The sequence below is a fragment of the Leucopleurus acutus genome, assembly GCF_964270905.1.
Source record: "Leucopleurus acutus genome assembly, chromosome: 3".
In the NCBI taxonomy this organism is placed as follows: Eukaryota; Metazoa; Chordata; class Mammalia; order Artiodactyla; family Delphinidae; genus Leucopleurus; species Leucopleurus acutus.
Window position 1 is genome coordinate 122,958,688 of NC_139145.1, and position 18,374 is coordinate 122,977,061.

Below are 18,374 nucleotides of genomic sequence, written 5' to 3' on the forward strand. Positions count from 1 at the left end.
AAGTCAAAATTCATTTTACTTTCTGACTTTCATCTCTCTTTTCACCTTTACATTCTTGTACAATCAAGCATGTACATCCCACACTCTAGCCACACACTAGAAATTCCCCCATCTCTCGCCCCTGCCAAAGTCTTGTTCATCTTTCAACATCATGAGCAAGTGGCTCCTTCAACATCTCCCAAACTTTCCTGATTGAAACTAACGCTTCTCTTCTTTGCACCATCTTAGATAGAATTCAAACAAACAAACAAAAACCACACAAAGCAGTCTTCACTGCGCAGTTTTTGTAATATGGTTCTACCATCCTTCTAAGTAGTTCTTGAGGCCAAGAGTCTCACCTCTTGAATCTTCTTTGTCCCTACAATGGTTCTGGATGTAAAGATAAGTTATACATACACCACTGTCAGGTAAAACTTTAGATAAACTCTTGCCCACATTACAAGAGGAGACATGTTCTAGACTGCTCAGAGCAGCATTGTTCGTGCTAGCTAATATATACAATAGATAAGTTCAACTTGAGGGAGAAAAATGCTGAATAGTTTTGATGCACTTTAGGACATGAGACCCCAAAATATGGCGCACTGGCACATTGACTATTTTAAGGTGAAGGGATTTGAGAAACAGCACGTGCAGGAAGGGCTTTCTGAGCTGCCACGTACGCAGGTCATAAAACCTTCTTGTGAGAGCCACCCTCCCTACACCTGGAGGAAAGGAGCCTTCTTATCTCTGAAGAAAAGGGACACAGAAGAATCCGAACAAACAGTCCTTGCTAACTTTCCCCCAGTTTACTACAATTAGCTCACCTTTGTCCTATACGTCTTTGCACAACTCCCTTCTCTTCACCAAACTACTGTAAAAACAATCCCAATTTAACCGTTCCTTTGGGTTTTCATTTCCTCATGAATGCTCCCATGTCCCGTAAAACGTATGTTAAATAAATGCGTATGCTTTTCCTTTGTTAATCTGTCTCTGGTTACTGGGTCCCCAGTGGAGAAGTTAGAAGGGGAGAGGGAAATGATATTTTTCCTCCCTTATAGTTCTTGACACTAATCCTCTTCACGTGAACTGTCATGGCCACGTTTCCCAAAGGAAATCCTAACACGGGAGCATGACTTGCATCATCTACAAATTCAGATGTGGAGAAAAAAAAATAACTGGGATAGGACCCCATATAAAAAGGATTTCTCCCTTTCAGATCCAAGAGCTCAAAGAGAGGCTAAGGTTTGGGCTGACTGATGGGAAAGAACAACTTAGTGACAAAGCTACAGGGAAACCAAGATAACACGGTGGGGAGACGCATCTAAATTTCCAAATGCCTGTATTTTAAAAACTAGCAAGACGAAGTAAAACAGAACTCAAGAAAAGGTATTTCATTACCTGCATGAGCAGAGAGAGGTGAGTGAGGCCGAGGCAGTGCTGGGGGCTGCCCATTACCTATCAAGCTTTTCCGGTTGCTGGTTCGGCAACTGTCCAAAGGAAAGGAAAACCAGTTTTAAAAGCAATAATAATGATAACGTTCAAGTATGTTCAAAGTAGACATAGCTTAGGTTGAACAATCTATCCGCACATGTTATTTCTAAAATTTTTGCAAGTCAATATGCACTCACTAATATTTGAAGGGTGGCTGTTTCCTGAATATCAGAAAATATAATGTAGTCATATCATATATAACACCATCAATATTCCTCACCACAAAGTTATCATCCAATGCCTTTCTTTTGGCTCTTGACTGCAAATGTGTGATATGCCATACACACAAGTGATAAACTAAGGATTCAAATCAGTAAACCACAGGTAGCATCTCTGCTGACATGAAATTTCTAATACAAAATTACATGCAATGAAGAACAATGACATTAATCTTACAATGATGCACTAATTAAAAATCTAATTATTTAGACAAATTTCATAGCTGTGCCTTTTGTCAATAGAACAGCTAATGCCTAAGATAAATGCATTTCACTACTCATTCATTTTTCATCTTCATACTGCATTCAGTATTAAGGTAAATATTTTAGAATCATAGAAACAGATTCCAGTTTGTATTAAAATAACAATGAAGGCCTTTTCTCACAGGCACACTACCTACTGTTTTTTATCCTGGTACCCAGTGAGTAGAAATAAATTGCTACATATGAGCACAGGGTAACTATTTTTTCCTCTTTCTGCTACTAGAAAGTTAAAAAATAGCTAATTTGATTCCAAAGTAACTTTCACAAGCCTCAAAGAATAACACAAATGCAAAACTGGTTGATGATGAAGTGGATGTTATCTTACTTTCATTTGCTTTTCTTCAGTACAGACTAGTACTTCACAATCAGTATAGTGGTTAGAAAAGGATAATACAAACCAGCAGGTTACCTCATTGAATTCACCTATAATAACGTTCAGGGCACTATGATTCCATCCTCCTACACTTGGTGCCCTTATCCACCATTAAAGATTTATTGTAATGTCTTCTTAATTCAGAATATACCTGTTACAGCATTCTTGAAACAGGAATTTTCACCTAACTTCTAAATAACATATAGTGGACATAATTGAGAATTTGTATAAAATATTTGAAAGGGGGCTTCCCTGGTGGTGCAGTGGTTGGGAGTCCGCCTGCCGATGCAGGGGACACGGGTTCGTGCCCCGGTCCGGGAAGATCCCACATGCCGCAGAACGGCTAGGCCCGTGGGCCATGGCCGCTGAGCCTGCGCGTCCGGAGCCTGTGCTCCGCAACGGGAGAGGCCACAGCAGTGAGAGGCCCACGTACCGCAAAAAAAAAAAAAAAAAAAAAAAAAATTGAAAGGAACATTTCTAAATACTATTTAAACAACACATTTCAAAACCAAACCAAATTTCTTTCTCCAATGTTGACTTGGGAACCAATCCTCTCTCTTAGATGTTTGCTGCTTATTATCATTTGTCAACATTCCCATATTTATAATTTCTTAAGGTCAGGCTGCATCATTTTATTTTCCTTACTGGAGCAATCAACACCCCCTAGCATTATCTGTGAGTTTAATTAAGATCATGTTTACTCAGCCTTAAAGAAGTTGTTGAATAAGAATAGACCCTTGATAATTATGAAGGTGGAATGTGGTATTATCAACTCATCTATCAAGAACCATAATTTGGCCTATTAAATTCATAACCATTCATAACCATTAAGTCAGATCGTGTGATTGTTTTTTTTAAAAAATATTGTACAATGTATTTAGTGTTAATTCAAATTAATGTCTCCTTTAATTTTAACATAGGAATATTAAATATATCAACTTGCTGATGTTAATAAGAGAAATTATAAATGACAGATTTATATCCTGGAACTCTCAGCTAAGTTATTTGCTAATTTGAGCAAGTTAATTGTAATACAGGTTAACTTATACAAAAATGGCTATTTGTATTAGTTTTTATATTTAGTATTTGATCTATCATTTATGAAAATTTATGTAAATCAAATAAATAAGAAATATATATCAATAGAAACAGTAACCTAATGAATATCTTACATAAGAATATCAGTGAAATACGCTGACAAAGCTAAAATTTAGAAAATATTTTTAAAAAACATTTTAATTGAATTTTCCTAAGAAACATATAGAATGACTAGTACATTACCACAACAAGCTAAGTAGCCAATAATTTGTATTTAAAACAAAGAGAAACACAAACAAAAAATTCTCACAACTGTATCAGCTATTTAAAGCCTACCAAAAACAAAAAAGGGTGGAAAAGTACGGATGTGATTTAAAAAATGTGATTTAAAAAAAAAAAAACTCAAAAAGAAACGTTGAGGGCTCCTGGTTGCGCACTGGTTGAGAGTCCGCCTGCCGATGCAGGGGACACGGGTTCGTGCCCCGGTCCGGGGAGGATCCCACATGCTGCGGATCAGCTGGGCCCGTGGGCCATGGCCATTGACGCTGCGCGTCTGGAGCCTGTGCTCCGCAACGGGAGAGGCCACAACAGTGAGAGGCCCGCGTAAAAAAAAGTGAAACTAAAGAACAGTTACGAATTCAAGTTCCAGCTATCCATCCCCAAAATGCAATCTTTCTGCTTCACTCTTTAAGAAGAAATGGAAGCCATCCACCCTGCCCGCGCTTGATTCTGAAAGCTGAACCCAGGAACCACCACTGCCCACAAAGAACCTGCTCCTCTTCATGCCACCCAGTTGAAAAAACACATGGGGACACAGCCTATGATGACATGCTCAGTTGACAAGGTGACACAATGGCACAGATTCTTTACTTGCAAAATCTGAATTTAGCCCAAGAAGATAGCCACATATAACTTGAGACAAAGGCAAAGGTAAACGATGGATTAGAACAGGGGCTGATGGTGCTAAGTGAGCTTTCCTTGTTACCTCATTCCTTTGGTTCCTGCCTAGAAAGATCCACCTACTAACAGAAAACACACACACACACACACACACACACACACGAGTACAATAAGTACTGCTGACTATGGACCTGGGATCTGAGAAGCATGGGAGGGTGAAAGGCAATGACAGTACTTCTGAGTCAGTAGGACTGTCTGGCCCCTGCGGGCTGGGAGGCGAGGCAGGTGGGGACAGAACCCTCTGGGAGAAGAACGTCACAGTTGGATGGGCACTCTGTTGGAGACGCTTTAGCATGACAGGAAGCCACCACCAGGAAGTGGTTTATTTGTTGGCGTGGTGTTTTGGCTTAGGGAGGTGACCTGGGATCACACAGGGTGCCACTCTGCTCCCTGAGTTCACTGTTCCCGCTCACCAAAGCAGTTTCACAAGGAGCTTCCCCATCTCCTAACGATTGCCAATAGCACCTTCCATTTGTCAGGAGGATAAAGAGACAGATCACGCATTTCATCGTGTAAGTCAGGCCTGATCAGAGCGAGGGACAAAGGAACGTGGGCTACTAGCTGAGGGAGGGGAGGGGAAGGAGGTGTATGGATCTTTGGTCCAAACCACCCATATTCTATTCCTGCCTAGATTGTCCTTATGCTCAGAGCTCCGTATGAAGGGCGTGGTGGGACCTGTAAGAGCCTCACACCTGGATCTGTCACATCTCTCCTGGCAGAAGAACCTGTTAATTATCCTCTACCAGGTCTGTAAAAGCTGTGAGGCCCACCAGGCTGTGGCTTTTTGCAACCGTTCTGAGTAGCTGAAATGCAGCTTAATTTTAAATTACAATCATTTGGGGACATGAATACTGATCATGTCTGATCGTGGTAGGACAAGCTGAGAAAGAGAAACCCAAACAGGCAGTAATTTCTAACAGTCACAGCCGACTTGAAAGGTCAACATTTAGTACGACATATGACTGACCACAATTGAGGGGCAATGAGTTGCCTAAGAAGAGCTCCAGGAGTTCTGAAAAGCTAGCCTATAATTTATTAATTCATCTTGATGAAAAATTTGATAAATTTGCACAGGAGGCCAATTATAGACCATAGATTTACTGAATGTGAACATCTGCTATTTCCTGATACCTTAATAGAATCTGAACACTGAATACTCCTTGAACAAAGAGGAAGACAGAAGTGGAAGAAACCGGGCATGAACAGGAGGCAGAAATTGTCTAGCTAATGTGGTATTGCTGAAAACATGTTATAAAACAGGCAGGCTTCTGTTTCCTTATCTTTACAATGAAGGGGTTAGACCAGATTAGAGGAGTCATTAATTATTTTTGTTTGGTTTAGGAAATTTTAAAAATATAGAAAAATAATCAAACAATTCTCACCACCTGAAATGAACAATGGTATCATTTTCTGATGTTTATTCCCAATCTTTAGTATATGTATGTCCTTTCAGTGGCTGGGAAGGCTTTGTGCAGTGAACCTCCCGGGGATTATCTGGTTCTATAAGGGTGTACACCTTTCACTGTCTTTCTAGTGACTAGGCTACTTTAAATGCTGTAGGAGTTGCAGTTAAGTTGGAGAAAACTAGTAGTAATACAAGTGATTCTTGTCCATAATAATGTAAATGAATTTTGTCTTGTGCAAATACAGTTAATAACCACCCACAAAGAGATGACCCCAAACATTTAATATCATTGTCCTACGAGATATTAACTGGTTTTGTATCTATTAGCAAATTTTATTTCATCATTTCTGATTATATGTATATAATATATACATTTATATATATTTTAATATATATATTTTATGTATATGGTTTTCAAAATCTCTTACTGTTGTCCTCATTAATAAGTTAAATAAAATCTCTCACACATGTTTATTTTATATTTGTATGACAGTCATGTTTTTGACTTTTTGGATAAATTGCACTTTAGCACACACTATATATTATAGATATTCTGTAACTTACTTTTTTTTCACTCAACATTATATTTTTGAGATTTAACCATGGCAACATAAATATGGGTTTAATTCATGCCTTTTTTAGATTATTCATTTGAAGCAAATTTTAGGATTATTAAATGCACGAAAATTATGTATATCATGGACATTTCTTTTCTTTGTGCAACATTAAATATCTAGGTCTCTGTGTATTTGCAAATCTGATTGTAAAAGCCTTGAAAAGTATCTTCGAGACTGAATTTGAAAGAAAAATTATATCATGCAACATAAAGCAAGTCTTCCTTACAATTTTCTTTGGACACTTCTCCCCCAAATCCTTAATTCCTTCAGGTGCTGCCTTGCCCTTCTCTCCATGTCTGTCTTCATACTATTGTCTTCTCCAGAAATAACTTTTTTGTCTTTCATATGTAAATCAATCTACCCTTCCTCTGGGCCTCTCATCTACAGCTCTACCCTTTTTCCTGTAGAGCACAACGAGGCCACAGCTGGTAGCTGGCTGGATAAGCTTTAGTGCCCCTTAGAAGGCAACAGGAAGCAAAGCATTAATATTCGTGTCCGTGACATACTCTATTATTTAGGTGAAGTTATGACACTGCCGATGTCTTCCCTATGGCCCATGAAATCAGGGCTCCCCCCAAGGTTCCACTGATTCATTCAACAAATTACTTTTCGAGTTCCTAATACACGCTAGGTACTACTCTAAACAAACAAATATCCCTGCTGTCCTCTAGAGACCTGTATTCTAGAGAAGGAAGCAGATAATAAACATAGTAAACTAGTAAGATAGTATGGGAGATGGCGATGACGTTTGTAGTGCGAGGGATGGCGATGAAGAACAATGACGCAGAGGGTAGGACATGGAGCACGGATGTAGGAAATCACAATCTTAAACAGATGGTTAGGGAAAGCCTCGTGGTGTGGGGGGAAGGGGAGTGCGGTGTCTGAGTAAGACAGGAGGATGAGGGAGTGAACATTCAGGAAGAGCAAAGGCCCTGGTCAGGTGTGCTCCAGGACCAGCAGGCAGGCCCGCGTGCGGGAGGGGAGCTGGCCAGAGGCGAACAACCAAGACGACGGCGGACAGAGCCCAGGGCCACCTCTGGGGCAGGTGCAGGCCACAGCACGGAGACTGGTTTTACTCTGGGTGAAAAGGGAAGCTGTTGGAAGGTTTTAAACACCATCTGAGTTCTGTTTTAAGAGAATCATTCTGGCTGCTCGATTGCAATAACCAAAGGAGGAGGGAGAAAGGCCAGTTAGGGAGCTAAGCGGACGGACATGCCTAGTACACCCCATCTCCTGTGACTCAGCTTCAAAATACAGCATTTTATTTTAAAAACTCAGGCCAAAATCACCCCCAAGATTCAATGCAGGTATGAGAGCAGTCCATGCTCTTTTGTACAGCCTCTGAAACACTGGAGAAAGAGCAGGTAGCTAGAACTGTGGTGACTGCCAAGCAGAGAGCTTCAGCCCTCTGCATACGGGCATCAATGCAATGACCTAGTTTATCGTCATCCGGGGTATATTACTGTGAATGCTGAGTATTGATACTATCGGCTTGATACTTGAACTTAACTTTTCCGTTAGGAGAAAAACTCCTTTTAAAAGGCATTAATTATAATGGAAATGAATGACTGCTCATACTGCTTTCACCTAGGAGCAAAAAAAGTTGGCTAGTTACATGCCTAGAGGAAGGTATAGGTCTCCACGCTTTCAAAACTTCTGAGGAAAATATATATATTACTGTATACAGTACTTCTTGTAAATATATCTAATCCATTAAGATAAGCCCTTGGTGAGGTCTAGCCCAATTTTCTGTCTTTGTAGAGGAAGAGAGAGATGGCTGAACATACAGATATTGGCAAGCTGCTATTCAATGTAAAAAACATCTATGGGCAAGTACGATGGGCAATAAGAAAATGAAGAAAACACTCTCAAAGTATAAAAGAAGAGCTAAGAATGATTCGCAGATAACTGTATTCTAAGGCAGAATCTGGCAGAGTTGTACAAACAAAAATGTGTTGCTATCTGAAGTGTGAGATAAAATCCCAATCAGCTTTGAAACGTATTTTCATAACTGATAAGCACTGGAATTTTATAGTATGCACTAAGTATGACACATTGTCCCTCCATTTCATAGGTCTTCCCTAAACAACCCCTTAATCTTGGTGATCTGCCTGACACAGAAACTTTTTTTAAACCTATTTCATCTCAGTTATTCCATTTGTGGCTATTTCAAAGTGAGATACATGAACACAGCTATCTCTATGTGGCTGACATGGTGAGCCCTGATGTCAGATGTGAGCATGTGACTGATGGGGGGCTGACGTGCACCATGTTGCACCAGAGTGACCCTGGCAAGCAGAGCATCTACTCTGTGGTCACTCATTCATTCAGTAAACATAACCAGGGATTCTACCTGGAGCTTACCATCTAGGATAGGGGATAAGATCCTTGAGGTCAAAGATTATATCTTCTATCATAGTGAATCTCTTTGGATACCCAGAAAAATACAGAAAATAAAAATGACTTGAATAGAGATTCAGCAAATATTTTTGAATAACTAACTAAGTATGGTTCCTACCATTAAGGAGTTTCTAATTTAACTTGGAGGACAAACATAGTCTAATCTATAAGACTAAACTGATCTAAGACGATATTATAGTCTCATTCTACTAGCTTGATCAAGGCAGTGTATAACAGAAAACACAAAGAGCTGACAGGTTTATATGATGTGAAGCATCTTACTGAGAAAACCTACATACACGTCATTCTGAATAAAAATTACAATGGGAAATCAGAGGAATGAAAAGAGGGGCATATCACAATGGTCAAAGTCAAGCAGGAGCTGGTAATAATATGGGATTTATAGCAGCAGAGTTAAGTCCAACTGCTGAAAATGTTAGAAGTAAAAAGCAATTAAAGTGAGAAGGCTCTCAATACCTGTTAATTTTTTTTTAGTGCAATTTATCTGCAACATGCATTATGGGACATACCTAGCCTGAACGTCCCCCAAGATCCCTAAGACATCAGGGCAGGTCACCTATTTGAATGAAGACACTTAAGGGCTGGAACAGTCAATGATGAGATGAATTCTGGACTTCTGACTAGTCACGCAGAGCATAATAGCTCAAACCTCACACCAAAGACACGTAATAAAGATTGTTTGTACTTGAGATGAGGGTGTGCAGTGCTGCAAAGGTAAGGTCATTAACTCTGATCCAAGAGTTGAAGGGCACGTACTGTATCTTGGCCAACTGCTTCAAAGGCTGATCTGGCCAAACATTGCGTGGAGTAAAAATATGGTCTAATCTGTCCCGCAAGGCTAAGGAGCTGCTATCACCTGGCTGGGCTGACCTCTGGCTGGGCTATCAAAGTGGCAATGAGTCAGCTGAGGGAGGGACCAAGGTGGTGGCCCCAGTTTTATAACTGGCTAAAGGGTTTTTAAAACAAACACCTATGAGACTGACACACAAGCCTTTGGTTGTTCTCAGGGCAGCTGTGGACAGTGACCAAAGATAAGTCTACAGACATGTTTGCGAGTTAAGGAAAAATAAACAAAATACAAACTAATGTTCTTCTAAACCTCTGCTTTACAAGTGTGTTTGTGTTTTGGGGGTTGGGGGCTGTGTGTGACATTTTTTTTTAAAACTTCCATGTTTCATACTCAATATGGAGAAAAGTCACAACTTGATACATTTTTTTTTCTTGAGTAGTAGAAAACCAAGTTCAAAGTCCAACTACAAAAATTACCTTTAATGAATTTAATTTAATAGCATTGGATTTTTCTCAGTTGGCCAGTGCAAAGAAATCTTTCCAAAAAAACTAAGACAGTGGGGGCAGCACCAAACCAGAGCAAACATAACAGCTTAAATCTAACGTTCCACTCCGCCTTTCTAGAAATACTATAATAAAATTGTACGATTGACTTCTTTCCCCTGTACCTAGTACCTCCTGCTTTACTGCTGTAAAGAAATGGTCATCAGCTTTATAAAGCTGGATTGGAAGATTTTCTTATATTCAAATCTTATTTGAACATATATATGTAACAGCTGAACTGATATAACATTGTTTTACCCACTCTGGGCTTCTCCATACAGAAATTAAATCTCAGTTTAACTTGCGACACTAGAAACATTTAATTTGGTGAATATATTTTACTCTAGTAGGGTAATTTATCTATAAAGCTAAACACGACCCATACGAATCAAAAGCTCTGCTCCCTCTTTCTGGTTCGGAGGATTCTGGGGCCGCTCCAATCTGACCCACAAAAAGGGAGGGGGAGTTGACTTCCGTAATCACCGGATCTCCTTTTATGACACTCAACAGAAATTTATGTCAAGCCCGGCATGAACAGCATGACTATTTAACGCCCTCCCAACTCGAAAGCATTTTGCATTCACAGCAATTTGGCATAATGCTTTGCCCACAAGTGAACTGTCTCTGATTCCCGGGCCTCCACAGTCAGAAGACAAACAGACACACGTGGAAAACCCACATCCGAACTCCACTTCGTGCTTTTCTGTGAGGAAAAGTCACGTGGCAAAAAGCCATCCTCTTTCTGGTATGTTTTGTTGCTAGCTGCGCCCACCTCAGAATCTTGCAAAATGACATTCTGCTAATGACAGGAATGTCAAAGCCGGGATAATGGGCACAAGTAGAAGAAAATGTTTCCTAAACGGAGAAAGAACAGGAAAACTGCCAAATGGATATTAAAATGAGCTGTGTGTTCCTCCCATACTTAAGCACTTAGTCCCCTGCTATTTGTGTCCAATGTGAAAGGGAAGCAGACCTCTAAGGAGGGAAGAATAGCCCACCTGGGTGAAAAGCACAGAAGCAACAAGACATCGAAGGACTGTTTTCCCTTAATTAACTGACAGATGTCTTTTCTCTTCCTCATTTGCATCCACTGATGTTTTCTTAGTCAGTCTCTCATTTTGCAACGATGAAATTGACCACAAGGAACCAATTCTGTTTCTGAAGACAGGAGGACTGGGGTGATACCAGAAGATGCTGGTCTTTAAATTGCTCAGTATTCAGTCTGGGTAATGAATGCTCCTTGCTCTCGCCATTTGTGGGCTGAGCCACAGAATTTTAGCTCGGGAAGATGAAGTAATGACTGCCAAGGCAGCACCACCAGCTCGTGGCAAATAGGGCTTAGGAAGGGAGGTCATGTGGGCTCCCACAACCAGGGCACATTCGAAGTTAGAAATATCTGCATTAGACACAGAAATACATTTAACTACATCTTATGTGAATGTATTATACATTCCACGAGGGCAAAGGTAGTTCTGTTTTAGATTTCACTGATTGGCTATTTCTTAGGAGAGTACAGTTACAAAATACAAGGACTTGCCATTGGTACACCTGGCTTCAAATTCCAACCCCCCCTTAAGCCTCAATTTACTGATCTGTAGAATAGGAATAAGAATATGAACTACCTTGGAGGGCGAAGTACAGATGAAATGAGATAATGCATGGGAAGAAATTATCACAGTGCTTGGCACGGTAAGTGCTTCATAAATATTAGCTGTCAGAAGAAAACATTTTGGTCTTTCTTTCTTGCATACATTCTTTCATGCACATATGTTTTCCTATTTAGAATGTTACACTAAGGCTTTCCCTCAAGGATCCTGGAACAAAAAGCACGAGATTGCCCATAGAATTAACTTCAAAAATCAATACAATGACTTATGCAAGAGCTAAAGAGGCTGGTTCTAAGGTAGCAGACTTGACAGTAAATGTAAATATTAACACAGTTATAGAAGGAATGTAACAATAAGAAGGGCAACTGGTTGGCTTCAGAAACACAGAAAAACAAATGCTGCAGAACCACAAGTTCAAGTGTTCATCCAAGGGCTTCAAATTGGCATCCTCAAGGAGAAGGACATGCAAGGGATTGCACCCAACACAGACATCAAAGTTTCAGATCAACTGTCAAAACCACGTGCACCTGTCCACCTTTGCCCAATGCTGTGGATCATTTAAGCCATCTAACAAGTCTTGCTCTGCTACCATATTCCCTAAGCCACCTTCTGACTACTTCATGGAGAGGTCTGCCCAAATGTGAATAACAAGAACAACAATAATGACAACTGCCAACGCTGACTGTTTTCTAGTACACGCCAAGCAAGGGTTTAATTTGCATGAGAATCCCAAGGTAAGACTTATTTCTATCCACATCTTAGAGATGTGAAAACTGAAGACCTGAGAAATTCAGAAACCTAAGATCGCACAGTTAGTAAGTGGTAGAACTGGAATTCAAACCCAGGCAGCATGCCTTCAGAGCTCGTGCTTCTAACCATTCTGTTAAAATGTCTATAAGACAGAGAATAAGAACTTTGAAGAGCCTAAGCCCCATACTGATTATTTTTCCTCCCTGTAAATTAATGTCTCATCATTCTGGCCCTGTACGTAAATCAGTGAGCTTGCTAACTACAGACCCATGCCTAAGAAAAGGGGCTGCTCTTCGGATACCACCCGAACTGGATTTCTGAGTCTGTAGCCTGGCAGTCAGATACAGGAGGGAGGTCAAGTTAACAAGCTTCACACTCAGATTGTGAGGTTTTTCTAGAAGCAGCAAGCCTGACCCAGGTAGACAGACACCACAGTGTCACCAAGTGGGCCATGCATTCCATCCTGTGATATACTTGTACACACAGTTATCAGGCTTACAGACAGACAGGTAAGGTGTCACGATCTGGACATTCCTTCCTCCACAGTGTATTCTTGAGGACCCAAAGGCAGATGACCCAGCACTCGGATCATCCATTTCAAGCAGGCACTTCCTCCTTATCCAGCTGCCCCAACCAGCTGGTCTAGTCAGACACAAGTAGGAAAGAGACTTGTGTTTAAGCATGTGTCATTCAGATTCTTTTAGTCCACTGTTTCTTAATAAGATTTTAAAATAAATCCAAATCTCTGGATCATATCCCCCTTAACATGGCTTTTTTTTTTTTTTTTTGCTTTTTGATATCTAGATATCTGACTTAGAGAACACAGAAATCAGATATGTGGTGTGAAGCATCTTTGTATGTTCTACTGGTTTCAGAGAAAAGGAGGACACTGTAATATGCATTAGGAAGTGAATCTGGCCAGCAGAAAATCTAAAACCTATATATTGACCGTATTGAGACAAGCTTTTTTTTAAAAGAAGTATTTACAAATGATATATCTCAAAATACAACACACTCGACATTATAACATCTATGTATTTACAACTTCTATAAACCTGTGACCCCAAGATTCTTCTCTTGTACTTATTCTTTCAGGATGTCAATCTTTTAGTCTGGTATCTCCCCCCATTTTTTTTTAAATTGAAGTATAGTTGATTTACAATGCTCTGTTAGTTTCAGGTGTACAGCAAAGTGATTCATATATATATATATATATATATATATATATATATATATATACACACATATTCTTTTTCAGATTCTTTTCCCTTATAGGTTATTAAGATATTGACTATAGTTCCCTGTGCTATACAATAGGTCCTCGTTGTGTATCTATTTTATATATAGTACTGTGTATCTGTTAATCCCAAACTCCTAACTGCACCTTCCCGCATTCTTGCCTCCCAAAGACCTCCCAGACTCTAAGAGAGCATGTATGGGAATATGTCTGTGGAAAGAGGTTTCACTGAATTGTGTGAATTACATTAGAACTATGGCAGGAGTTCAGGCAAGGCAGAGTGCCAGGAAAGCGTCAGTTCCTAAGGAAAAGTTTACTGCTGGCTTCACTCACCTTCAAATCACCAGCCTGCCTCTTATGGGCATGGCCACCTATTTCTCACAGGGCCAGCCCTGTGTTCAAAGAGGTGACCTCATCGTCCTAGCCTGGAATCCGGCCCTTAATGAGTAAGTACCCTGAGCCCCAGAACAACACAGGCACTCGGCCCCTTCACCATATTCATCAGGCATCCCACCTCAACTCATACTGCATTCCCCGCAGCTACTCAGAGAGCTCCTCTTCATTGTGGTCCTGGATTCCTGTTTATTAAAGTTATGGAATCCCTGACCTTCACACGAAAACATTTCTAAGTAGAAATTCAAAGGTATAGAACGATGGCACCCTACCGTGTAAAACTTGTATATTGAAAAGGATCCAGAGTGACTCGCCCCATGAAATTAAACTGCACATCATGACTAGAATTAAGACACTTAACTTGCTGAAAACAAATCAAACGACACTATGAAAGAAATGAGTGTGAACTCGTCCACTGGCAACTCTTGCTTTTCTTTTTTCTAAACAGACCCTAAATCCTACTGAAAGAGCAAAATACATAAGAAAACAACAATGCAGCTAAACCATCATGAAAATAAAATCCGTCAGTAGCTTCCAAGTGAGTCATTCCTCTGGCTTTGCGCTCACATCATATTTTCATTCACAGTATAATCATAAAATTGTAGGGTCTGCTATATAACGAAGAGTGCTTTCTGCCTGGGTCTTCGGATATTAGCTACACTGACTATTCAGTACAGGAGGCCGCAAAGTTTCTGAACTCACACAGTTATATGGTAAAAAGCAAAAACACTTTGTGCTATTAGCCAATCTGCCTCAAGGACAGTACATCAAAACTGTGATGCTGTGTTCTTCAAATGACGAAAATTGTTTTTCATTTTACTTAAAAAAAAAATCACACAAACATTTTAGTTACGCATTTTGCATCTGAAAGCATAAATATTCTAAAATAATGTATAAGACAGCCGATGAGTGGTAAGCAATAGGTCGTATCATCTTTCTACAAACTGGGGACTAGTACCTGGTGATCAACCATTTCACAAGACAAAGTCACCTCCTTCCCCTCCCCCAACAATACCATCATGAACTTGGTTTTCTTGTTTTAACTCGACTTGTTTTTCCGTTGTGCAGCTTGATTACCCCACCAAAACCCCCCAGCAGTTTTTAAAGAGTGTCTCTGCCCCAGGCAGAGGGAGGACAGTTACCAGGACCCCAAAGAAGATGTGCTTATGAGTTTGCAATCAGGAAATCTGGGGAGGGAGACATTTCCCTAAGTTTTTAAATAGCTCCATTGTTTAGTTAGGTGACACTGTATATTTGAGAGGGGAAAAAAAAGGCCTACCCGAGGTTTGACAGAAACTAGGCAGTCATGGTTAAAAAAATGAAAAAGAGTGAAGACCAAAATGAAATAAACATATAATCCCCTAAATTAGAAATGCAACTGTCAAAGCTTTCAATAACCAGGTAGGCAAATTGTTCCTATCTTAGGCAGGTGAAGGCATTTTTCTCAAGTAAGTACTATAGAGAGTAAAGATTATTAATGTGGGAATATTTTTATCCTTGAGAAATAGGAAATAGGAAATAACTGCGTAGGGGAGGTCCCAGGAAGATTGTGTAATGTGTCCATAATACATTGTTAAACTAAAACATATAATTCATTTATTAAAAACATTTAGATTATTTTATTACAGTAAATACCAGCAGAACCAATAATTAATATTTGTGTCCTAGATGGAAAAAAAAAAATACTGGTAATGAGTCTGGCCCCAAAGTTAGGAAGAATTAATGGTATATTACTTATAAATGACTCTATCTCCCAAATCTTCCTGGCCCTCATCATCACAGCCTTGCTTCAGAGATTAGTCATTTTTCAACTGTTAAAACTTCCTTTCAGAAGGAAGGAAGAATCAGAACTTTGATTCGTTTTTTCCCCTCTTCCTGTAACATGATTTTTACCTCAACAAGATTAACCTCTAACTCAACTACGTGAAAGAGTTAATCAATTTGTATGGAGATGAAGAGAACTACTTCCCTACTCTTTTAAAAATGTTTTTTAAAAATTGATAAGACTCAGGAATAGAAATAGGGTTGGCCGCTTTTCTTAGGACAGTTCATTTTTGGGTCATTCTGTCCTCCAAATGCTTTTTATGTACTCAATGAAATATGTATTTTAAAAGATCTATCCCACAATAAGGACCTACTTCTGCCTGGGTCACACTAGCCTGACATCGAACGACAAAAAGTCCAGAACTGAGGGAAGAAAAGGTGGCCCAAAGAGGCCCAAGGACTGAGGCTGACAGAAAACTGTCTTTTTGCCTGAGAACCGCAGAGCTTGAACCTGCAACAAAGGCTCTCCGCTTACCCACCCACTTCTGTCTTGTCTTAAGATCACTAACCACCACCTAAAATTAACTGCCTCCTCTCTGTGGAAGCTTTTTTGTTTCTAATCAAGCCAATGGACCGCCACCCCTCCCCCGCCCCGTACACACATCCCTTTTTTTTTACCTTTATCTGAGACGGCAGAGAACAAAGGACAATGTAGAACAAATAAATGATCAGTCTTGCTCTCCTAAAAACCCTGAATGAAGTAGTTACATAAGCTACGCTACAATCACAAGATGGGATATTTTTCCCAAAATGCTTACTTACAGTGGTGAAAAGCGTAGAGTCCAAAGCTTGATATCAAACATGCTTGAAAATACATAGAATGCAAAGAAACTGGACTGGAAGGAAATGTACATAAACAATAACAATGATTACTTCTCAGTGGCAGGAATATGGGAAAATGTGTGTATGCCTGTGCTTTAGTTTACAAACAAAATTAACTATGAATCCTGCAACCTCTTAATCTGGAATAAGGTGTGTGTGTTATAAAGAAAAACAGAAGCCTTCTAAAAATACTGCTGGGGGGCTTCCCTGGTGGCACAGTGGTTAAGAATCCGCCTGCCAATGCAGGGGACACAGGTTTGAGCCCTGGTCCGGAAAGATCCCACATGCTGCAGAGCAACTGAGCCCGTGCACCACAACTACTGAGCCCGCGCTCTAGAGCCCGTGAGCCACAACTACTGAGCCCGCGTGCTGCAACTAATGAAGCCCACGCGTCTAGAGTCCGTGCTCCACAACAAGAGAAGCCACCACAATGAGAAGCCTGAGCACCGCAACAAAGAGTAGCCCCTGCTCGCAGCAACTAGAGAAAGCCCGCGCGCAGCAATGAAGACCCATTGGCAGCCAAAAATAAATAAATAAATAAATAAATTAAATAAAATTAATTAATTAATTAAACAAAAATAAAAATACTGCTGGGAATTTCCTGACGGTCCAGTGGTTAGGATGCCGCACTTCCACTGCAGGGGTCCCGGCCCAGGTTCGATCCCTGGTCAGGGAACTAAGATCCCACAAGCTGCGCAGCATGGTAAGTAAGTAAAATGAAATAAAGTAAAATAAAATAAAATATAAAAACACTGCTCACCACGATTCCCAGGAGGAATGGAGAGAGGTAGAGAGTGATGACAAAGTACCACATGACAGGATAATTTACTGAGATATTAATGTGCAGTATTCTTTCTACTAGAGGAGAATGACAGGTATGTTTCCTTCCCTCATTCCAAGAAGTCTTTGTGTTCAGAGTCTGGGCTCCTGGGCCTTAGAAGGTCTTTAACAGGTTTTGGTTTCAGGAATGGAAGCAGAAATTAGGAAGAGCCAGAAGGTAAGTCTCACCCAGGCCCTTCCCGCTAAGAACACAGAGGCTGTGAGTGATGCTGCTACAGGAAATGGGCAGAAAGGAGCTGCCTGAACCTAGAAGACGGGGGTGAGTTTCCCTGAGACCAGGTGGGGAATGGGTGAAGGCACATTCACAGGTGTGAATGGCTAGGACCTGTGTCCATTCCTTTCCAAGGCAGGGCTCCAAGAGGTACATGGTGATAGAGTTAAGAACAGGAACCATGCTTGCTTTGCCAATGCCAGTTAGAGATGTTCTTACCCACTACAGTATAGGCATCCTGAGTACCCACATCCCAGCTCAGAACAGGCCTCCTCATTTCACGTGGGCTTCTACTAGAAGTAACGCAGATGAGTAGGAAGCCATTGCTGGTTTCCACGTCACTTGACCATATCAGAAAGGCCACATCAAGCAATGTGGTGGCATTGACTGTGGTGATGGTTTCATCCGTGTATACTTAGCTCCAAACTCACCAAGTTGTATACATCGAATATGTACAGCCTATTGTATGTCAACTCTACCTCAATAAAGTGATTAAAAACAAAAAACAGTTATAGTAGAAAAAACAATGCACCAGACCCCCTTTGGCTGGGATATAGCAGCCAGTCCTAAGCCACAGCAACCCAAAGCATCA

General features: G+C 40.4%; 1 protein-coding gene across 2 annotated transcripts in view; it reads right to left on the minus strand.

The window, feature by feature from the left end:
* MAST4 (microtubule associated serine/threonine kinase family member 4) overlaps positions 1-18,374 on the minus strand; it is a 159,950-nt gene that overhangs the window by 111,877 nt on the left and 29,699 nt on the right. For both annotated transcript variants that reach the window (XM_082835748.1, XM_082835750.1), the window contains exon 2: positions 1,378-1,466. In XM_082835748.1, coding sequence (XP_082691874.1) covers positions 1,378-1,466 — 89 coding nt within the window. The remainder of the gene's footprint in view (positions 1-1,377; positions 1,467-18,374) is intronic.